At 42.8% G+C, this 23,830-nt stretch overlaps 1 protein-coding gene across 2 annotated transcripts; it reads left to right on the forward strand.

Moving 5' to 3' along the window:
* The first annotated feature begins 757 nt into the window (after positions 1 to 757).
* On the forward strand, positions 758 to 22,324 carry npepps (aminopeptidase puromycin sensitive). Of its 2 annotated transcripts, XM_056372420.1 has the most exons (23): positions 758 to 1,081; positions 3,693 to 3,777; positions 3,937 to 4,014; positions 4,144 to 4,265; positions 6,397 to 6,504; positions 8,925 to 9,125; positions 9,313 to 9,409; positions 9,506 to 9,539; positions 11,095 to 11,209; positions 11,634 to 11,798; positions 12,107 to 12,211; positions 12,297 to 12,357; positions 12,455 to 12,564; positions 12,706 to 12,769; positions 12,860 to 12,999; positions 14,353 to 14,487; positions 16,217 to 16,436; positions 17,028 to 17,170; positions 17,528 to 17,584; positions 17,765 to 17,872; positions 18,389 to 18,544; positions 18,725 to 18,772; positions 20,051 to 22,324. In XM_056372420.1, the coding sequence occupies exons 1-23, from the start codon at positions 959 to 961 to the stop codon at positions 20,195 to 20,197; spliced, it is 2,622 nt and encodes an 873-aa protein (XP_056228395.1). In that variant the 5' UTR covers positions 758 to 958; the 3' UTR covers positions 20,198 to 22,324. The 2 variants fall into 2 exon arrangements, with proteins under 2 accessions (XP_056228395.1, XP_056228394.1); XM_056372419.1 differs by lacking the exons at positions 758 to 1,081; positions 3,693 to 3,777 and having other exon boundaries at positions 4,115 to 4,265.
* Positions 22,325 to 23,830: the final 1,506 nt, after the last annotated feature.

Consider the following 23,830-nt stretch of genomic DNA (forward strand, 5'->3'; position numbering starts at 1 on the left):
AAGTAAATAAAGAGTGAAAGGCATAAGGGAAAAAAATGCTAATGTGAGTCAATTTTACAGACTAAGACAGAAATATCACATAAAAAGTCAAAGTTTTGAAATAAACACTCAAATCTTACTACTAGACTTACTACTACTACTCAAAATGATGATAAAAAGTCAAAATTAGGAGATAGAGGTGAGATTTTTGATGAATTATGACAGCAAAATTCATGGTTTAAACTTACTATGCCACAATTATACGATAAAAGAAGTTAAAAATTAATTTTACAATTAAAATTAGAATTCATATTTTTGTCTTATTAAGTCAAATTACTGATTTACAATGAACAATTGTTTTTACAATGATAAATTTTTCCTCTTTTTTTGTTTTTAAATTAGACTGGCACAATTGGGCTTCAACAGCTTCAATGTTCAGATAAAGAAACGACCCAAGCGCTGATGCAATACATAACTACACGGTAACGACCAGTTATGTATTACATCCGTTATATATCAGATTACACTAATGAGCAGAGTATTATATTATATTTTATTACCACCATTGTACAGCGTATACGCAGCACATATATGTATATATATTGCACTATAATTCTATCTTCAACTGTTCAACTTCAGTTGTTCAATAATCTTAATTGCTTTCAGAAAATAAAGGAAAACTGTAGTTGTTTTAGTCATGCCGCACGGCCATGCACACACGTTAGCACGTACGCAGAAACGTCGTGACGCTGTGTGTGTGTGTGCGTGCGGACGTAGGTTAAGCGGAGTTGTTTGGGCTGTGCGGGGAGAGAGGAGTCGCTGAAGACGGTTACAGCACACGGAATCACTACCTGCTGTCCATCCCCAGTGTCGAGGCCCGGTTTGGTTCAGCTCTGCATTAATAAAACTCAGAGAGATAACTACTCCCACACACACAGCAACGTCTTCGTTAGCACAGCCGGCCAAAAATACAGGAACCATGCCCGAAAGGAGGCCCTTCGTACGGTTACCAACTGACGTTTACCCCGTCAACTACGGCTTATGCCTGAAGCCCGACCTGATCGACTTCACTTTCGAGGGCAAGCTGGAGGCGGTGGTGGAGGTATGTTATGGATGGGTTTGTGTGTGCATAGTGGGGGATCTTGTTATGTAATCTGATCAGCTAACGTTTACAGTAGCTGGCTAATTTGCTGTGTTCGACGAACCTCGCTGACGGAGGTAGCTAGTGGTAACGTTAGCTGGCGGTTGCTAACTGGCTAACCGTCTCCGAGAGGCTCACGCCTGCCGAGGGAGTCCCGTGAATGGAGAACAAATAACGGCTGGGTGTTTGTGCGACTAGCCACGAGCCAAGTGAAGCTAGCTAGCACAACAGTCCCATAGACAGCCAGCAGACTTGCCCTCTCACGTTAGCTTAGCCAGCTGTCTCATACCGTGGACATTAGCCTGCCAGCAGCGCTTGGCAATGCGCTTAATGTGCTGCAAGAGCACCTTAACCCCTTATAACATCAATACATTAATATTAGGCACCATCAGTTAATGGGATTTTTGATTACTGAAGTTGTTAACTGGCTAAATAGCGGCTAGCAATCGCTCACTAATGTTTGCTAAATCATGGCAACATCATGTCGCCCCCTCCCACCCCCGTGCCTCACTCAGTCATTCAGTTCAGCTCGGGTTTACCTTATGCACTAATTTGGCAGTTTATTAGGTACACCCAGCTAAAACCAATGCAGTCTAAAGCAGCAGCCCTGCAACAAATCCTCCCTTCATGAAGATTATAATGATCAGTTTGCGTTGGAACTGTTCTGGAGAGGTGTTGATTAAACTGTGTGAACATTTTGGAGGCTGCTGTCTGTGGCTCTGTTGGATTGTTTGGTGTCCTTGTTACACTGACAGGTGTTCCCATTCATTTGTCCAACCCCCTTATATCAATCAGTTTAAGCTGAATAACAGAGACACCTGTATGTATAACACAAATACAGTTTAACAGCACCACAAACTGAAGCCTCCAGAATGACAATAAAGGTGAATCAACACCTCTTTAAACCAGTTTAACTGAACATTATAACGTTCATGAAGGAGGTTTTACTGCAGGATTTTTATTTTTTTTGTTTTATCTGGGTGTAGCTTATAAACTGACAACTGCGTGTGTTTTCAACTTATCAAAACTGTCCTTACTGAAAAATGATAAGTCGTGGGTGGATCTGCATTATAACTCATTATCATTTCAGCTTTAGTTAAAGTTAAACTGTTCCTTTAAACAGTCTTCTGGTTACATGAGGAATGCACACAGTTAACTTAATAGGTCACTGGATCAGTTGGGTTCCTTATTACTAGACGCTGATGTGGTGTAGATAGTAACTGCTATAAAACTCTCACCTTAAACAGGATCAGCTCACTTTGTGTTTATGTCATGAATAGAATTACAGTTTGCAAATGCACAGTTGTGTGGACACCTGTCAGCTGAGTGTCCTAACAGCTGTGCCTGGCTGTAAACACTCACCCGTCACATGATCAGAGCAATCAAGAGAGACCACATCGTTATATGTGGTAAATTTGTAAATACTGCATTTGCTTTGTTTATATGACACGTGTTACTAATGGCGTATAAACTACTTCATTATCAAGAACAGATAAAATAATAGTAATAAATGAGCTATAATGTGATAGTACAAACTCAGAAGAAACATGAGTAAAGCAGACTTCTATAAAACAGATCAAATGTCCCTGGCCAGCAGTCGAAAGCTCAAAGATATACAGTTCAGTTAATTAAAACTAAGAAAAGCTGAGATTGTCTTATTTGATTAAAATCTTTTTTCAGACTAATGCAAAAAAAGGTATGAGGGGAATATTGTTTTGCATACCTCTACTAAAACACCTTGAATCTTATTGGGACCAATATTCAATCACTTGAAACGACACCTAGCACAAGAAATGTATATGAAAGATCAGAAATTATCATCCAGAAAAAAACTATTAAAGCAAGGCATTCAAACACTCTGAAACTGTATTCATCAAACATTTAAACTAGTTTTGAATATATGCAAACACTCTGTTAATCATTTAAATGTTTGCCGGCAGTAATCGCAAATCCCAATTTCAGCAAGTCTTTAAGTTGACTCCTGCTAAAAGTTTTTTTTATTGCTGTGTTTGCTAATAAGTGAAAATCGTCTGCAACACTTTAGTTTACCTTTGGTTTGTACAGAGCCTGAGTAAAATACAATAGACCAGAGGAAACTGAAGCAACGTGGCACTTTGCCATTTGTCCGGCATGTTTCATAATTGCTGCCTCTCTGTGGCTGCGTCAGCCTCCGAGTGTCTCAAGCAACAGCAGTGCCACAAACCGTGAATGTCACTATAACTGCCCTCTCTGAAAACTGCATGCCGTCCAAGTGTGCCACTGTTTCCCCCTCACATCCACTGCTTGTACATCACACGCCAGAAGCCCCTAGTTTTTCCACTGTGTTATTCATTCCTGTTTCCCGCTATCTGACCCAGGTTCAGTTTGGATTTACCATCATTCACTAGTTTGACAAAACACAAACAAAACTCTGGCTTCTTCACATAATCGCCGTCGAGTCCTGGTGACAGTTCCATCGAAGAATTCCACTTCACTGAAACTTTATCTCTCCCAGACGGATTTGGATTTGAAATTGTGGCACGGCAGAGATTATCAAAGTATAAATGATGCTGTTTTCTGTCAATATTTACAGGTTACACAAGCCACAACTCAGATTGTGATGAACTGTGCTGACATCGACATCATCACGGCTTCCTTTGCACCAGAGGGAGGAGAAGGTAAGGATCAGACTTTGTCACCTTTTTCCCTTCTTTTTCTCTTTACTGACATTGTCATGAATTAATTATTATCTATATTTATGATCTCATTTGCACATTACAATGCACTATTGTCCAAAACAAGCAGCGTATTCTCTGACTGTTTCTTCCTCTTTGTAGAAATTAACGCTACAGGATTCAACTATCAAAATGAGGATGAAAAAGTCACCCTGTCATTTCCTAGCGCTCTACAGAAAGGTAAGAAGGGACCTAACTTGGCTCTGCTGACAATGGCCCGTCGTCATTGCTGTTGAAGAATAACAGATTTTCCCCCCTTTGGTCGTGGCTGAACGAACAGTGCAACTCTCTCTGTGCACGCCTCCCCAGGCTCTGGCACGTTGAAGATCGACTTTGTTGGGGAGCTGAACGACAAAATGAAAGGATTCTATAGAAGTAAATATACAACCGCTGCTGGAGACATCCGCTACGCTGCTGTCACACAGTTTGAGGTGAGCTGATGTCCTCGGGGGTGTGGTGGTGGATGTTTTCCTTTGGTGTGTTGCCTAACCCACTTACTTGCTTATGTTGCAACATGGGGTGTGATGGTCACGTGACTCTTGTTTGTGTTCAGAATCGTCCCAAAGATGAGTCAATCTCTCAGACTTCATTCTATTTATACGCAGGTTTTGAAAATGCTCCTCTGTGTGTGTTAACATGTGCTTGTGGAGAGTAAAACCGGGTCAGTCTAGTCCGGACTCCGAGTCTGGACCTCTGCAGGATGTACAGTAAATCTGCTGTGCACATAGAGTGATGACACGGGGTCAAGTTGACAAATCATCTAAGTTTTGGTTTAGAGACGATCTCTCTCAGGAAAGAGAGTGAACGAGGGAGAGAGAGAGGGTCAGCTTCAAAATAAAACAAAAAAACCAAACTGAGCTTTATTTTGGCGGTCTGTCATTGTGATTAGTTACTAATTTAAAAAAGACTGAAGAACTTCACAGCAACACTTGTATGTTGTGATTCATGGGTGACCTCAAGCTCTGGTCAGCCACTTTAGTTTCAGATCATTATGCTGTTGGAGCGTAACAGTTCTGTAATTACCTAAAAAAAAATAGCATGTAATGTTTTATAATTATTATTGAGCTTTTTTGCTAAATGTCATAGTTTCCTCGTGACCTCTGAACCAGAGCGTCTGCATGTCGGGAAAAGTCTGAGAAAGCACTGAATTCACAGTCATTAAAAAGTCTTCAGGTAAATTTACAAATGTCTGTCACAGTTTCTCTTGCCGGCTGTAGACAGAGACATATTTTTTTGTGTGTGGTTGCAGGCTGTTGCAACACATTATACATGTGTAATCTATAAATAAGACTGGTTAAAAACAGCCTGGACAGTAGCGGAGGAAGCTCAGCCACTCAGAATGGATAAGTGTCAATTTTAGCAAAATTAAATCAACTTGAATCGTCTGAGAAATAGATAAAAATCCATCTGTCGATTTAATGCTGCTTATCTGTGTCCAGATCAGTTTAACTGAGTCATAATATAATAAGAGAGTGTTGTTCTGTACAGTAGGAGGTACTGACAAATATGTCAATCATATCAAACACATAGTTGTTTTATTGTCTCACAGGTTCTCAACGATCTTTACTGGAAAGACCCTGAAAAAAGGTTTAAATTTCATTTGGTTTGGTTTAAAAAAAATCTTAAATTTAAATTCGTGAACTCTGCAGAAACTCATTGTAGATGATGCAATGACAACTTTAATACTTGTGTTATAGACCTTAACACACGTTCAGCATGCCAGCCTGTCCATCTATTGATCCATCGATTGGAGAAAATTTCTGTCACGATAAACTCTTAACAATGAAAACAGGTTTTATCAAGTCGCTTCAGAAAGAAAACAAAAAACCAGCTAATTAAAAAAAAAATCATAATTAATAAAATCATAATTAATGAGATTACTTTAGTAATTAATTACCCTACTTACTATAATTAATTAAAAAGTAACTTGCCACAAATTTAGTTTAGTTGTGATCTGACATGACGTGTCTCAGCACAAACTTTTACATCTGCAGAGAGAAGCACGAGGCGGCTCGTAGAGCAGAGCGATCGTCGGCGTCACTTTGACTTCCAGCACACTCGGACCGCAGTGAATTTATTCGCATTGGCCACCAAAACGTTATGTTCATGGAAAATCTAATGATGGAACGAGAAATGAAGTAGAAGGACCAAAAATAGGTCCGACAGTATGTGTGAAGCAGCGAAGCTCCCCAGCAGGCAGTAAATGAGGCTGGTTGTTCTTTCTTTCATGCTCTGTTTATTTCTTCTATTTTTTTGTTTTTCTGTGTAATTCTGAAGAATAAGCAAACCGCCTCCTCCCACTGTCTGTTGTAGCTGAGAGTAAATGTGTTTTTGTGCGAGACAGTCATTGTTTCTCACATATAGAACCGACTCTGACCCGACGAGTGACTGATTTCCAAACTGATTCCAAACGCAATATGACGCGTTTCAGATGCATCTTGATTGTGTGGTGTGAGCTGAAGGTTGGATCTGAACACAGTCTGGACTCCTCTGGATTCAACACACCGAGTCTCACTTTGTGTCCTTTCTCTCTGCCCCCCCCCCCCCCCCTCCCCCTCCCAGGCCACGGACGCTCGCAGAGCTTTCCCCTGTTGGGATGAGCCAGCTATCAAAGCCACCTTTGACATCGCTCTGATAGTTCCCAAGGACCGAGTAGCCTTGTCAAATATGGTAAGTTCCCCCCTCCCTCTGAGAAGCTGAACTGCACCAGGAAACATCTTCTGGTTCACATTATTTCTAACAACGCCCCTCCAGGCGAACACGGTTCATCTGGGTGATGATGATGATGATGATGATGATGATGTAGCTGAATTATGAATGACATGAATTCACTGTCGGTGTTTGATAATGTGTGTTTTTATATTCACTCCTGTTAAAATCCAAACAGCCCCTTCAACACAACAAAGCTTAACTACAGTCAGCAGAGTACAAAGCTAATATTAGGCTGTAGGAAAAACTACACCGCGGTCACATGACATCAACGTCACCGCCACTGAACTTCAACATGTAGCTCTGACCTCTTCTTCAGACGCCTGTCCTCTTAGAGGGAGCGTATTCACAGCGAGGGTGTTCAGGTGACAGGTGAGAGGAACGTGTTCTGTGTTCAACCTGATGATGATCGACGTCTCCCACAACATGCTAACTAATGTCTGTGTTGTATGTCTCATTCCTGCAGAAGTCTGTATTTGTAATGAACGTATCGCAGACCGTCGTGTAGCAACACCAAGCGCTCTCTGTTGGTTCGGCTCTTGACCTTTTGCTGAAATTTATTTCCTCTGTAAGGATGCTGTGACCTTTTAAAGTCCAGTGCAAGACAATACTCCATTTAGCTTGAGCGTGGTCAGATGCTGCTCAGTTGGTTGTGGAGAGACGAGGCTTTACGCTCTTAAGGTGGCTCCAGAAAGTGTTGTTGTCATGTGGCCACTGAGGGAGAATGTTTTATAGAGGAAATGAAGTGGCTGATTGTGGCTGTGCTAGATCTGGGTTCCTCCTCACTGAGTCACACGGGAGCAACAGCCAACATCACGAACAGCTTGTTCTTCTTAATTCCCTCACCCCTGTGGCTCGGCTGTTTGTGAATGTGTCTGACCAGCCGACGCTTCAGTGCAGACAGAGAGAACCAGCTCAACAACCACGGCCCAGATTGCCAAACAGCCTGGGGATATTAGTGATGTCATCATGACCAGAAATTTGGTAGTCGGTACAAACGCCATTGAAATTCTATGATTCTTGACACCAAATTTGATCCCGCACACACGCTGTGTGTGGAGCGTTGCTACAACAGACAGCAGCTGTTGCAGTTCCTAAACAGTAACAGGACGTGAACGTTTTGATGATGTTGGTAATATGAAGTTAACGACTGAAACTCAACCATCCTGGATTATGTGCACGGATCAGACTGTGTGTTTCTGACCTGCTGAGATAAGATTGTTCACATATTTACTTTTGGATCTATAACTGGTCCCTGATGATGCGGCTCAAACACGTAAAATCATGTCGCGTATTTCCCACAAGTCATGGCGGACCTTTTCCTCTACCTGCACGTGTTGTTGTTGTTGTTGTTTACTATATCTGCAGTCCGTCTTCTTCCTTCTGCGTTCGCCGTCAGACTACAACGCTCGTAGGCTCGTTATCCTCCGACATCTGCAGCAGCTTCTGTAGAAAACAAGTACCGTCATGTTCAGAGTTTTGCGGATCTAGATCATTATCTGTATTTTTCTCATTGTCACCAAATCCCATAAAAAGAGCAAAACAATATGGAATGTGTCGGACTGATAAATCTTGTGTGTGTATCTAAAGCCTGATATATCTGATTCCTTCATCTCACACACACACCGTCCTGCTGCCCCAAATACTCACTACAGCACCAAATGTGGATTAATCCGCAGCTGAAAATAGTCCCTAACAAATTTCCATCTTTTTGAGGGATGTTTGCTAAAAACTACACGATCCAGCTGGTTTAGGAAATGACTGAGGCTCTGCATCAGTCTCACACACTTTGTAATAGTTCCACACGGCGACATGTTTTGTTTCGGCGGCGGGACTTCACTACCAGAGTATTAACCACAGGCGACCTCATTCATTTATCCACCGATCACTTGATTTAAATGAAAATCGTGATGATCTGTGATCGGGGCACCCCTGCTCTTTTTCATGGGATTTGTTGACAGTAAGAAAAACGTCTATATCTAAAAAAAAAATATCCTGCTGACCTTTTGCTCCGCTGACACCACTGACCTGAACTTTCCAAGAAATGTCAAAAGCTAATGGGAAGAATTAATTAGATATACCTGGGAGATTCCTGCTCTCCAGAGGATGTGCTGTCATGGTTTTAATGACCCCATTACAGCTCCTGTCTTTTAGCCCCACTGCTGGTGAGACTGTGAGAACAGCACAGTCGTCAGTGTGATGTCTGTTCTGTCAGACATCACACTCGTGGTGGGTCATGAATATTTTAACCTCCAGCAGCTGCTGGCGGCGCTTCAGACTCTTAGTCATTTTTGTTTTGTTCTGCATCATGTCTGTTAGCCTGCGGACATCGATAAGGGCGTGACATCACACTTTCCTTATCTCATCTGCCCTCTGTCCAGAATGTCATTGATCGAAAGCCATATCCGGAGGATGAAAACCTTGTGGAAGTGAAGTTCGCCACCACACCCATCATGTCCACATACCTCGTAGCTTTTGTCATCGGTGAATATGACTATGTGGAGAGCCAATCATCAGATGGTGTAACGGTACGCGTCTACACACCCGTGGGGAAGGCGGAACAAGGGAAATTTGCACTGGAGGTGAGAATGAAAACACTTTTCCATTCCCAGACAGGAAACCGCTGTTTAGAGCAACAAACCGCAGCAGCGGAGGCGTTCTGCTCTGCGCTGACATCATTACCATGACTGTAGAGGCAGACGCACACAGAGAGCTGCTTCTCTCAGCTTCATTATCAAACAGCATACTCATTTTTTTCCTTTATTGCAGGTTGCAACTAAGACCTTACCTTTCTACAAAGACTACTTCAGTGTTCCTTATCCTTTGCCTAAAATTGATCTCATAGCTATTGCTGATTTTGCTGCTGGTGAGTAACTGTCATGACCACGTTCAGCAGTTCGACACATTTCCAGTGAAAATGTTCATGTTGATAATAAACGCACGCTTCCTTCCTCCCGCCCAGGTGCCATGGAGAACTGGGGCCTTGTTACCTACAGGTGAGTTCCTCTCTCACGTCTAACTATTGATCCAGTATCAGTATTGTCATTTGCAAATCATTGTTATTGTGGCAGGTTTTGGAAAATTGGAATTGAAGTAGAATGCTGCCACTCCTTATGCTTTAGTGCATCAGGTAAAACGGCACATTGGCAATGAAGTGAACCCACATTGTTTCCTGTAGATGTGGATATTGATCTTTAAAGCGCTGTAGGAAAGCTGCCAGTGTTGTGCCGATGATCGATGATCGACGATCATCAGAGCGATCGATGATATCTTACACCTTTGTCAAAGTCAAGACGATATTTTACTTGTTTTCCCATCAGTGTAGTAACTTATTATTATGATTATTTATAGTATTAAATTAATATTAATGCAGCTGTTATTGACAATTTCACAGAGGAAAACCTGTGAATGAATGAACATTGCAGGTTTCTCTGTTGCGTCGATCGTAACTCACTAAGGAAGTTGCTAAATCTCGGACAGTGTCAGTAAAAAGAATTCCAGCCAGATGAAGTGAAACTGACAGTGAGTGCACCAGAAATGACTCTAATAATAAAACCGTCAGTGTGGTGAAGCTGAATTACCTATGGTGATAGTTTGGGTTCTAATTTTACCATTTCAGTTCATTTCTCACTTTATTGTCATTGTTTTAGGAGCAAAACAAACTCCTGGAGTAAAATATGAGAACAGACCAGGTCGTCAGGGGAAAATACAAAAGCTCATACAACATTTGTTTTATGTTACATGTTGTATTTTCAGTTTTCACAGAGAGAGTAGATTATTATGGAGAGAAAAATAAACAAACAAAAACCTTGTAGAAATAAATCTTCCTCTTCTTTAAAACTAAAACACAGCTGAGGCTGCGGAGTCCAATCAAAGCCACATCCCTTAAAAGCAAGTCAGAAGAATTTGGCTTTACACAGATGCCAAGTTTTCACCATTACATATACAACTGCTCAGTAGAGTAGATAATATAAACATGATAATACTGACTTGAAATAAACATAGAACATTACGACTTGTAAGAACCGTGAGGAATGAGGAGTTACTGTGTTATATCCATATTCATGTCCCACACTTTATACATTTATCATTAGAGTCTGAAAATAAGGCATTCATCCTATTTTTAGAGATACTGTCAGGTGTCAGCAGTTACTTTGGTGAGCACCATCATAACCACCTGAACCGACGGCCACACCTACGAACATTTGTGATAAACTGTAGTTTTTCTTTAGATCAAGATCACAACATCTACAAAATCATAAAATCCCTCATTTATTTCCCTCCTTTCTGAAAAACTCTTAACGCAGCGCTGATGGCTTTTTAATTGCTTTGTGGTCGGATAGACACGCTGCCACCTGTTAGGTAATCAGCTGTGCAGCATGTGATTAGCATACAGCAGCAGGCTCCATCCGTCTGCCGTCCTCAGCCACCTGCCCTCAGCAGCAGCTGTGAACTCTGAGCGGCTGACGGAGGGAAACCTGCTGCCGCTCGGACGAGCCGTTGACCTTCAGTCGCGTTCTGAGTCGACCTCGAGTCTCTGTTGTTTTCCAGGGAGACGGCGCTGCTCATCGACCCGAAGAACTCCTGCTCGTCCTCCAGGCAGTGGGTGGCGCTGGTGGTCGGACACGAGCTCGCGCACCAGTGGTTTGGGAACTTGGTCACCATGGTAAGCAGCTGTAACCTGTCGTCAGATATTTGTTACTGAAAATAACTTCAAAACATAAAATAACAATAAGAAACAGTAGCAGGAAGTGAGAGACGGTTCCTGACACGGAGAAACCGGTCAGTCAGCGGCTCTGGATGAAGGGAAGTAAGATCCTAACACTGATTATATTTAGTGTTATATCTCTGCTAAAGGAAGGTCTGATCTCCTAAATACTGCACAGTGTTATCTGGGGTCAAGGGTCATCTGCTTTATTTACTGAATGTGGATCAAGTGGAGACAACGTGGTGCAAGAGATGAGGAGAATTAACTCCCAGATGTGTGTGTGTGTGTGTGTGTGTGTGTGTGTGTGTGTGTGTGTGTGTGTGTGTGTGTGTGTGTGTGTGTGTGTGTGTGTGTGTGTGTGTGTGTGTGTGTGTGTGTACAGGAATGGTGGACCCACCTGTGGCTTAATGAAGGATTTGCTTCCTGGATTGAGTATCTGTGTGTGGACCACTGCTTCCCAGAGTACGACATCTGGACTCAGTTCGTCTCGGCCGACTACACTCGAGCTCTGGACCTGGACGCACTGGACAGCAGCCACCCCATAGAGGTGTGTGTGTGTGTGTGTGTGGTGGGGGGAGGTCCACTTTATAAAAGTGAAAGCTGCTGACTCATGTCGTCTGTTGGTGGTTATTATGATTATGATCACGGGAGACTGAGCCTCATTCTTACAGCTGCTGTTCACAGAGCAGTTTGTAATGTAAGAGTTGTTGGCAAAATGGACGCCTCACTGATTATAGATTATTTCTGGAGTATTGTTAATTTTCATTTAATGATTTATTCATGTATTGACTGTTTGAATACATTAACACCATGAAAGCTGCTTGATCACCTGCTGTGTGTGGCTCTGTGCTGCAGGTGAACGTGGGTCATCCATCGGAGGTAGATGAAATCTTTGACGCCATCTCCTACAGCAAAGGAGCCTCTGTGATCCGCATGTTGCACAACTACATAGGAGACGAGGTTGGTCGCCTGAACGCTCGCCGCCCCCGATGACGTTTCCACTTCTGTAATGTGATTGTTAATGTTCACCTCTTGCTCTGTGCAGGACTTTAGGAAAGGAATGAACGCCTATCTTTTGAAGTTCCAACATAAAAACGCATCGACAGGTAAGGAGCGTGCGGGAAACATTTAACCTGGAGATGAAGCAGCTGTTGTCGGTTGATTCCCTGGTTTCACTCCTGACTCCCCGCCTGTCTCCCACAGAGGACCTATGGGACTGTCTGGAACAGGCCAGTGGGAAACCCATCGCTGCAGTGATGGGCTCGTGGACCAAGCAGATGGGCTTCCCAATTATTGTAGTGGACCAGGAACAGGTACGCTTCACTGCACACAAGCTGTTTGTTGTTTCTGCTTTTTAAACTGTTTTTCTCCCTCCCTCCCGAATCACTCCTGATGGTTTTGTCCGGCGGTTTGTCGATTCTCGTACTCGCACTGACCGTGATGTCATTTTACAGCAAGGTGACGACCGCATCCTCAAGTTATCTCAGAAGAAGTTCTGCGCCAGTGGACCTCATAACGGTGAGTGTGTGAGACGAGCAGCTCAAACTGGCAAAAACATGTTTATGTGAAAATAAAAATCATGACTGTGGCTGGTTTGTGGGGGGACAGGTGAGGACTGCCCCAGCTGGATGGTCCCCATTAGTGTTTGTACCAGCGAGGACCCTAAATGCACCAAGCTCAACGTTCTGCTGGACAGACCCGAGACGACTATCACTCTGAGCGGCGTCGCTTCTGACCAGTGGATCAAGGTGAGGCCCGCTACACTTGTTCTGTGTCTGTGTGTGTCTGTGCTGGAGACGAGCGCTGGATCTCAGACCTTACTGCAGCGACCGACTCGCTTTGATTCTATCGAGGATGGAAACCTGAGGAGTAAATGTCCCTGTTCGCGCCCGACATTGACGTGCGTCTTCACTGATCCGATCACATGTGCTTTAAAATGCTTGTGATCCGATCTCACTTTCCCGCTCAATATGCAAACAAACACACGTGTAGAATCAATATGAAAGTCGAGGTATCAATATCACCGGATGCTGGAGTTGGCAGCTCGCTGTGAAACTGAGCGACATTGTTGAAGCCGTATTAAATGTGGATGGGTCACGTCAGGTGACGCCCGGTCGGATTAATAGAGTGTCAGCTGCGGGTCAGATGTGGGTGTGTTTGATTTCCACAGAAAGTGAGTTTCTACAGTTTTTACTCACCGGCCTTTAAAGCTGTTTTCTCTTCATGGGATCATTTACATCTTGGTTTTAATTAAGCAGTTTGAAAACACGGTGCAATCATAAAGTGCTGAATATACAAACATGTAACACTTTAATCCTGGATAGTTAGTATTTTTGGGTAAATTTTAACCCTCCTGTGAGTGGAAGAGGAACAGGACGCCGAGGTTTCCAGAGTCTGAAGCCGCAGCCTGAACCTGACGGGGATGTGAGCGAGTGTGGACCGAGCTGAGTCGCTGTGAGTCATGAGAGAAGACGCCTCGGTCTGTCCAGTTTTCATTAAAAGTGAAACATGAGAGTTTAAACTGAGTTCAGAGATGATGTAGTGATGTAGTCATCACAGACTCACCCACACGTCTTCTGTCTACCTGTAGTTTCTACAGGCGTTTAAACAGTTTACCAACAAAGGGACAGATTGTCAGTTGTATTATTATTTAATCCTTTATTCAGGTGCTTTGGGAGTGTGGATTAAAGCTTTGACAAACGGGGACAGAACTTGAATGGACTGGTTCGACCTCTCGTGGGTGGGACTCGTTAATTAACAGAACTGTTGATGATTTTGCTGTTTGAATAAAAAAACTCACCAGAAGTGCAACAGCGCAAAATGATTAAGAATGGTTTGTGCTTTAAACAGCTGATACTGATCTACGAATAAAGCCCTGAATCCCCACTGCTCCAGCTCTGGCACCAAATAACTTATGAGACAGAGTTATGAAGCGCTCGACTACAATCCAGAGCCAGAGACCAAGTTCCTCTGCCTCCTAATGTTTGTTCAGTGTTTGTTGACTAAACCCCCGAGCATTAGCGTTAGCAGGATGAGAGGTAAACACGGTGAAACTACATTTTTCCCACAGTCTGACCCAGTTGTGTCCCTGCTGTTCACAGATCAACCCCGGCACCGTGGGCTTCTATCGCATCCAGTACAGCTCGTCCATGCTGGAGAGTCTGCTGCCGGGCGTCAGAGACCTCAGCCTGCAGCCTGTGGACCGACTGGGCCTGCAGAACGACCTCTTCTCCCTGGTGAGGCTGACACACACACACACACACACACACACAGCCTCACTGATGGGCAATAAAAACAACAACAAGCTTTTCCTTTCTCTCCCCGTGGCAGAATGTAATGAGCCACTAGTATTCAGGCTCCGTGTCGTCGGTGTGGACAGGAAGTCGACTCCTTCCGGTGTAAACAAAAAAACAAATACGTGGCGCAGAATTCAACTTGAGCTTGACAGAAAAAGGTTCCCAGGATCATTAGCTTGCCGTTATTAAGATTAATTATTGCCTCACCCAAAAAATAAATAACTGGGAGAAGGTACCAGAACCAGAGGATCAGAGTTCCTTTTCGATCTCACAACAAAGGTCCATTTTGTAGCTCTTCTGGAGCTTTTGATCATATCACATGATCTTCATTAGCAGATAAAAGATTCAGAATCAGAATACTTTATTGATCCCCAGGGGGAATTATAGAGTTACAGTTGCTGCTTCAGCACAGAGTAGAGAGTACCAAGTAGATTATAACGATAAATAAAGATAAATATATGTAAAATAAAATAAGAAAATATATCCTTATAATGTATATAAAAACAGAAATATGTGTGGGTATGAGTTTAAGATTTCACTCGTCAGATTCCACTAGCACTTGGTTCATCTTCATTTCCATGGCAACTGGGAAAACCTCACCTGCTGATGAAGATCATGTAAAGTGATCGAAACCTCCCTAACAGCTACTAAATGGACGTAATGAGCAGTAATATGAAAAACCTAGATATTGTGTTATCTTGACATTTCCTGCGTTATGTTTTTGTTGATCTGAGGAGAAGTAAATAAGTTTCAGCTCGCAGGAAACACGGGGGGAAAAACTGTTCAGGGTCAGTGACAGAACGTGCGAGGAAAGATCTTCATGACAGTTTATCTCCTCGTTTGTTCTCTGCCGCGGGACGTAACTGTGTGTTTGTGAGAAGCTGCTGTTAAACGTGAAATGTCAAACCTGACTTGATCGTGTTTGTAACAAATGAACCACAGACACCAACGCTTCGGTTTCTTCCTCCGTCCGTCGCTGCTGTGACTCGATATGAAGAAGAGGTTTCAGATTTCATGTCACACGTTTTTATTTGGTTTTTCTTCTCTCGCAGTCGCTAACATTATCTAAGGTTACCAGATGATCAGACTCAAGATGTCTGCTGTTTTTAAACAGAATAACACAATTCATTTGGTCTCGCCACATTAAACTCTATGGCTTTACATTACTTATCTATTATTTACCTTTTATTATCTATTATTGGTACATTTTTGATAATTTGATATTTTCATTTCTTTTCTACTGTCCACTTTGCTGCTTCAACTTTTAACTTTAAATTAAAAGATAACTTTCCAATTTAACTAATCAGTATAACCCATAGCTTCTGTCATCATGTCTGTCCTCATGTGGATGTAGAGCAGAGGTCTTTTCAGAATAAGGCGGAGGTGTTTTTGTGATTGATGCAGTTGTCAGATGGTGACAAGTTGATGTTCATTCACATGTTGCTTCACTTTTACTTCTGTGACCACGAGGACATTTTGTAACCTCAGTCTGACCGACAAGCTGAGACACAGTCCTGATGTTACTGGACAGGAAGTTTGTTCATATATCTGAAACCAGAGGAGTCACCAGCTCTGCTTTAATAATAGAAAAGTCACTGTTTAAGTAAATGCCATGAGGAGGCCTTTAGCCAAATGTTGAAAGAAGCTGTTTTGTGTTTGGCGGCTGTAGTCCCGCGCCGGGATGATCAGCACGGTGGAGGTGCTGAAGCTGATGGAGGCGTTCGTCAACGAGCCAAACTACACGGTGTGGAGCGACCTCAGCTGCAACCTGGGCGTGCTGTCCTCGCTGCTGTCCCACACCGACTTCCACGAGGAGATCCAGGAGTTCATCCGGGACCTCTTCACCCCCATCGGCCTCGAGCTCGGCTGGGACAGCAAACCAGGAGAAGGTGAGGAGGAGGAGGAGGAGGAGGAGGAGGAAGAGGAGGAGGGATAATGATAATGGAGTTTAAATCTTCCTCATTTAGATGGAAGAAGAGTCTTTTCCTCTTCATCATTTATTAACTTGTTATAGTGCTTAGACTGGTTCCTGTAAGCCACACCTCTACTTGGACATGTAACAAAGATATCATGGTTAATTCAAGCTGTTTTTCTCTCTGTGTGTCTGTTTTATTTCTTAATTTATTTTCCCCCAAAAAAATGATCTTTTTTCACATAGAAGTGAAATAGCTAGAAAAACATCTGATTTGTCGGCCCACGACACCTTCGCAGCCCACAGGTTGGTCCACAGTACCTCATCGTACATGATGAGTGGAAGCAAACAAATGTACTTTCCTCTGTCATGTCAGGCCGTGTAAATATTTCAAAAGTACAATAAGAGCTGAGTGAAGTTCTGTTGCGTTATTATACTTCTTGAACTGTAGAAAGTGGTACTTTTACACGCGGCTGACTCCAGGCCGAGCTGACTGGACTCTAGAGGAGCTCCGGGCCGTAACGGCGAGGAGCAGAACAAGCTGAGCGTGACGCTTTTTGTCCCGCAGGTCACCTGGACGCCCTGTTGAGAGGTCTGGTTCTGGGGAAGCTCGGAAAGGCGGGACACAAACCCACACTGGAAGAGGCCAGACGGAGATTCAAGGACCACGTGGAGGGCAAACAGGTCCTGCCTGCAGACCTCAGGAGCCCGGTGAGTGGACCAGGCTGGCCCCGGTCTTTTAAAGCCTCATGTTTCATTAGGAGGTGATAATGACAGTTTGCTTTTATTTGCCACCTGTGAAAACAACTGTAGATTCAGGTACTTATCATCTGAATCTCTAAAACTAAACACGTCTCAGTCTGGACCCGTTTGGACTCATTTAGACTCATTTAAATTTACTTGTGTTTATTAGCCTGTGACCCTGTTGTCAGCTGCTCTACCTAACACGCTGTGATTGGAGGTGCTGGCTGATATATGATGAGACAAGTGATTAGAAACATGGAGCAGCTTAAACCACAAAGAGTCTGTAGAGTTTTGTATTGACATTGTGCTTGTGTTTCTCATCAGGTGTATTTAACAGTGCTGAAGCATGGAGACAGTGCCACATTGGACACGATGCTGAAGGTAAAACTGCAGCTTCCACGTTACACTGTGACCTGAAGACCAATAATCACACAAGCAAATTCATTAGATTAAAAAGAAGTGATCCTTTCCACGAGAGCAGGTTCTGTCAGGTTTCTGTTCGGTCGCTTCTCTGTCTCTCATACGTCCGTTCTTTCTCTGCGTCTCTGTTTTTGCCTTTAGCTCCACAAACAAGCCGACATGCAGGAGGAGAAGAATCGTATCGAGCGAGTGCTCGGCGCCATCTCAGCCCCCGACCTCATTCAGAAAGTCCTCAACTTCGCCCTCTCGGTACGCCTGGCCTCCTTTTTACTGCACGTCGCCAGTTTTCTTTTGTTTCTCGGAGGAAGTGAAACACATGTCTTTCATGCAAAGTGCTATTTTTAACCAGGATGCTTTTAATCATGATGGTGAGGGAGGGGAGACTCGGTGGTCTGTGGTTTTTAACACTGGATAACTGAGTATAATTTTCTGTAAAAGTAGGAACATTTCTGCTTTCTAAGTTTCACAAAACTCATTGGTGCTGATTTTACTGTCAGTTCTTAGAATTTGTTTTAACTATAAAATGTAAGCTGCTATAAATAAAAAGTGGAAGTTAAAGTTATATTATCAACTGTTTAGTCACGTCGAGAGGTTAGCCGCCCTCCTGTCACATGAACTTCATCAGTAAAGGAGAAGTTCAAGCGTTTTGCTCTCTGGTGAACGTCCAGGCTCAAACGCAGCATCTGGCCGCCTGGTGAGAAATCCCCTCCGCTCAAACGTCTCTACAGACAACTTCTCTTTTCTTCTGGGTCTTCTCCCCAACAGGAAGAGGTTCGTCCCCAGGACACGGTGTCAGTAATCGGGGGCGTGGCAGGAAGCAGTAAACAAGGCCGGAAAGCTGCCTGGAAGTTTGTGAAGGACAACTGGGAGGAACTTTACAACCGCTACCAGGGCGGCTTCCTCATATCACGGCTCATCAAGGTAACACAAAAAACAAAAGAAGATGTTTGTTTATCTTTAAATTATAAGTGTGAAGCTTTCAGGTGGATGAAGCGTCACTGGAGAAATGCACCAACCTGCTTTCGCTGAAAACGCAGGTATCATTGAGTTTGTTTCGTCCTGTTCAGCACACACACGTTTCTTCTTTGCTTGTCTCTGCAGCTCACAGTCGACGGATTCGCTATCGACAAAATGGCTGCTGAAGTGAAGGTGAGGCTGGGTTTCATTTTTAGAGTTTTAGTTGGGATTATTCCAGAAGAAAAGGTTGTTTTAATTTAACTGATTCTGATGAGTCTTTCTTGAATTAAGTAGATTTTTAGAAAATGTAGTTTGGAACAGATTTAAATTGAAATGTTTTAAGATGTAAATGAATTAATGTAGGTAAGAAAAGGTCTTTGTTTTTCCTTTTCCCTGGTCTGACTCACTGCACGTAAACCTGCCATTGGGCGCCTAGTTCAGGTGGCGTTCTCCTCACTTCCTGCTTCTCCTGTCTGTTACGCTTCTAAAATCCCCTTCGTTATATGAAACAACAAAAACAACCTCCGCGCTGAAAATGAAGAGTTGGATGATGTGCGGTCACACAGGCGGCCCGTGTCTTCGCTGTGTTTTGTGGCGTTCCCCTCCGTCGATGCGTCCTGGGCTCAGCGCTGCCCAGGACGATTGTGATTGGTTTTAGAGAAATGCAAACAAGCCAGAACATTTTTTTCCCCCCACATAGCAGATCATTCTCTCGCCCTGACAGCGCTGTGGAGAGAGAGAGGTCTGCACATGTGAGACCTAAAACTTTACCACTAGAGGGCAGAATAACTTCACATGAAAACCTACAGTCCTGCATGTTGCTGCTGAAACATGCAGCAGAGCAACATTAGCTTCAATTAGAGTGAATGAAGTCCAGTGTTCTTCCCCCTGTCCCTCAGTTTCTGTACAGACAGATGAATATCTTCTTCTTCTTTTTAAACCACCTTTTAGGAACAAAAAACAACTTTTCATGTTGAACTCATTCTGGTCTGTACACGCATCTCACTGATGATGTCATCGTTAAGTCATTTCACTTAATCTTGACATTGAAAATATAATTTCTATTCTAATTAATAATCAAATCGATCATAACTATATCATTAATATTTCTGTAAGTGCAGGAATTTATTTTGAAAAGGCCTTGAAGCCCTTCCTGTATTTTCTCTTTGCTGTTCAGATGTTTAACGTACAGCAGCTTGTTTCTCTCCTGACGTCACTTCTTTGTCCAGATCTTTTATTTCCGGGAAGTTCAGTTCACAAAACAGTCTCTCCACAAGGTCCATTTAGTAGCTGTTTTGGATCTTTTGTTCGTTCACATGATCATCCTCACTTTCCTCAGCACTTTAAAGTCCATCTGCTGAGGACGACCAATCAAACGGCTTCTAGATAAACTTCGTCTGCTACATTTCTCTGTCCATGTGTTTTTGTCTGTACCTTTCCATCATCAGCTCGTTTCCTCTTGTCCCGCAGAGTTTCTTCGAGAGTCACCCGGCGCCGGCGGCCGAGCGTACGGTGCAGCAGTGCTGCGAGAACATCCTCCTCAACGCCGCCTGGCTGAAGCGCGACGCAGACGACATCCACCAGTATCTACTGCAGCGCAAAGCGCCCCCAGTCTGAGCCGCCGCCCCCGTCTGAGCCGCCTCCTCCAGTCCCCTTCCCCCCTCCCTCCAGTGCGGACCTCCCAGCATCATAGCTGCCTCGGCCCCCCCTCACTACAGACCAGAGCGGGAGACCAGAGCGTACTTACAGCAGGCTTCATTTCTCTAAAGAAACTGTATGAAATCAAGAAGACAAAGCCAAGAATTTAACAAAGTGTTGGAAACACAAAGAGACTCTTTCTACGTTAACAAAGCAGAATCCATTTTAGTCAGACCAGGAATGTAGTTTTACCCCCATTCTGTCCACGAGCAGACGACACGTCAACAAGTCACGTTATTGAACCGCTGCTCGGCGACGGCGCAGACACACCTCCACCTTTGAAATGATCGCTAACCCTGCTAACTGTACTCTGCATCACCTGCCCCCGTATGCACACCCTCCTCCACCTCTGTGTCGTAGCTGAGAAAACTGTGAATCCCCCTTTTCCTCCCCCGTCCCCCTCCCCCCTTGTTTATTTCCTCCTGCTGCCACTCGTTTTGAATGCATGAAGTGTGATTTTCTGCATTTGCTGCTTTGTTTACTTCTGTTTGTTTTCTGCACAAACAAATTATTTGTTGTTTTGTTTCATTCCCCTCCCCCTCTCTGTTGGTATTCGCACCCTCTCCCGCCTCCTTCTCTTTTCGGGCGTAGAAGCAGAAGGCACCTGGGCAGAATGGGGTTAATAACAGTAGTGTGTGTTGTAGTTTCCAACAGCACTGATTCTCCATTGCTAATAAACGATTAGGACGAGGCGAGCAGCGCTAGCATGGTACTACATTGTAAACTGTATAATGCAAGCATTTTTTTTCTTTTTGTTTTGTTTCGTTTTGTTTTTGTTTTTTTGCGGACGATGTTCCTTTAAAAGAATTAAATGGGAAAGTTCATGATTACCTGTTTCCACTCCACGCCCCCAAAACTCCTCGAGCTCTGTCCAATCAGAGTTTGGATAGTTTGAATCACCTACAAACATATTTAAACCCCTCCCCCCGTTTCTTTATCTGCCACCCTCAATGAAATGAAGATATTGGCGTGTTTTTATAAGACATCAGATGCAGTGATTTATTTAAATGTTGAGATAATCATATATTCTGAGGAAAAGAAAAAAAAAAAAAAACACTACTTTTCGGGGCCTTTTCATGCTGAAGTAACATCAGGAAACGCCTCCTCGAACGGTTGAGCGGGAGTCCGGCTGAGGCCCGGTCGAGGCCCGGTCCAGACTTTGTGGATGTGACGGATCGACTTTGACTCCACTTGTCGAACTTGGAAGCCTTAAATTGGTCGACTAGTTTGCCGTAAATACTAAAACACTGAAGTGGTGAAAATAGGCGACTTCCACATAACGTCAAATGTATCTAATGTGACAGATTATGCAGACTTGTTGAACGAGTATATCTATATAGAATTTACAATTTGATGTGGTTTTTTTTTGAAAAACTCACCCACCAAGTCATCCAACCTGTTGTCGAGACCCCCCCCCCCCCCCCCCCCCCCCCCCCCGGAACATTTGTTGTTGTTTTTTTTGTTTTGTTTTGTTTCTTTTTTTCTTTTTATTTCTTTCTTTTCTTTTCTTTTTTTTTGTTTAAAACTACAGTTGGTGTTCATTAAAGTGAAAAAGGATTATAAAAACAAATCATGTGAAATTAGTACACATTGATTCTTTTATGCGTGAGGTGTGAGTGTGCATGCCTGGAGACAGATTGGTAATTTATTTTGTATTATCTCACAGGTTCACAGAGGAGGAGATGATCACTGTTGGATTACAGATGGTTAAAGCAGAGTAACGTGTACAGATAATTCTACCTAACCAGAATAAAAATTGGTTACAGATCAACATAGACGAAAACAGAGAGAAAATTCAAATGTCGACACGTTTTGGTTTCATGAAGAGTCTGTAGCAAATGTTCAGGCAGCGTTTGGCTTTTGTCGTCCGTGCAGATGTTTTCGTGTTGTTTTTTTTGTTTTGTTTTTTTCTAATGAATCTGACTTTTAGTTCAACATGTGGAATGTCTTTGTGGTTCTGACTTAAAGAAGAGGACAGCTTTAAATTTAGTGATGCCAAGGCAAACGTAAATAATATCCAGTCCAATAAAGTAACACTTGATGATACAGCATCTGTCACTACAAGACATTTCTCCAAAAGAAAATTAGTCTTTCCAAATCGTCCTGCTGTGCTGATTCCCGCTCATTTCTCTGCAGTGAGGGGTTCACGTGAAGATGTGTCTTTTGCTCTGGTTCAGGTGTTGGACGGTGAGAATAAGGCCTGATTACCGAGTGGGAAAAGTCCCAAAGGCCCCGGGTTTTCTGTAAAGCAGTTACTTTGTGGTATTTCACATAGCTGCAGATTTGTTTGGTAATATGCACCGCTAAGGCACAGGGAAAAAACTAAAGGTAAGGTTCCTATGATGGTAGCTACAATATTTTACGGGTCATTTTAGCAGTTTATTAGACAGGAAGTGAAAGAAGAGAGAGGAGGGGAATGACAACCCATAGACCCTGAAGAGAATCTGTTTATTTTTAGATAGTTTTGCACCATTTTCCTTCCTCAAAGGAGAAAGTACTTGTGAGAAAGATGAGGAGAGGACATGCAGGTAAAACCCCTGAACCTGAACAGGGATGTTGAGGTTACTATACTGAGTCCATGTCTGTTTTTAACTCTAGACTTTGTAGCCAAGCTTCTCATCAATGTGTAGTCATTTGTTTGTTTTATGTATGACGAGTGTCAATGGGTTACGTGAAAACGCATTTAAGATTATTATTATTGTTATTATCTGGATCTTAAACCTCTAGGCTACAAATGTGCCATAAAAAATCCAGTTTCAAATACCTTCTTTACTGTATTTCAGTAGATATCGTGCTAACATGGTGCATATCTGAACAAATGTGAAATTACAGTAAGACAGCTGATCTAAAGCTGGATGGGCTCAGTAGATGCAACATTGATCTGGATAAGACGTGACTGACACCTTGCTGAATGACTCCAGTTAGATTCTTTCTTTTTGGGATGAATTTGTTTTCATTTCTATATGACTACATATTTATTTTATGTTTTAATAGCCACACTTCTGATTATTTAAAGTAACTGTTTTAAAAAAACAAAAACAACCCCTGGGACAGAAACCATGTAGGGTCGAGCAAATAAAGACCTTTTCTTATCTGTTTGACACAGTTCAGTCAAAATTAAAACTGTAGGTTATTATAACACTGTATGTAGCTGTAGCATTCAAGTGTCTTCAACACTGCCACAATTTAAGCATTATTATGCTGCAGCATGTTCATGATAATTCATTAAGCAGATTTTATTTATGTAAAAATACACAAAAATGAAAATTCTAGCTAAAACAACAAGCATATACACTCAGTCCCAAAACAACCAAAAAGTTGAATCAACACCTCTCTAAAACAGTTATATACTGTATCCTAATAAACTGGCAATTGAGTGTATGACGTAATAAGATGGAAAATTTATTTCAAGTACAAGCTTTTGTCAGTGTCTAGTACTTTTGCAAGTAGTATGCAAAAAAGACCATTTTACACTGGGACCTGTGAAATGAAATGAATCAGATTATTCGATAAAATCAGGTCTGATCAAATGTAAAGTCAAAGTGAATCACA

This window comes from Seriola aureovittata, chromosome 3 (genome assembly GCF_021018895.1).
Source record: "Seriola aureovittata isolate HTS-2021-v1 ecotype China chromosome 3, ASM2101889v1, whole genome shotgun sequence".
Taxonomy (NCBI): domain Eukaryota; kingdom Metazoa; phylum Chordata; class Actinopteri; order Carangiformes; family Carangidae; genus Seriola; species Seriola aureovittata.

Excerpts from the sequence above, each read along its gene's own strand:
- npepps (XM_056372420.1), top strand. The coding sequence starts at position 959 with ATGCCCGAAAGGAGGCCCTTCGTACGGTTACCAACTGACGTTTACCCC. Across the intron at positions 9,126-9,312 it reads AAGGGAAATTTGCACTGGAG|GTTGCAACTAAGACCTTACC; the intron begins GTGAGAATGAAA and ends CCTTTATTGCAG. Across the intron at positions 9,410-9,505 it reads TATTGCTGATTTTGCTGCTG|GTGCCATGGAGAACTGGGGC; the intron begins GTGAGTAACTGT and ends CCTCCCGCCCAG.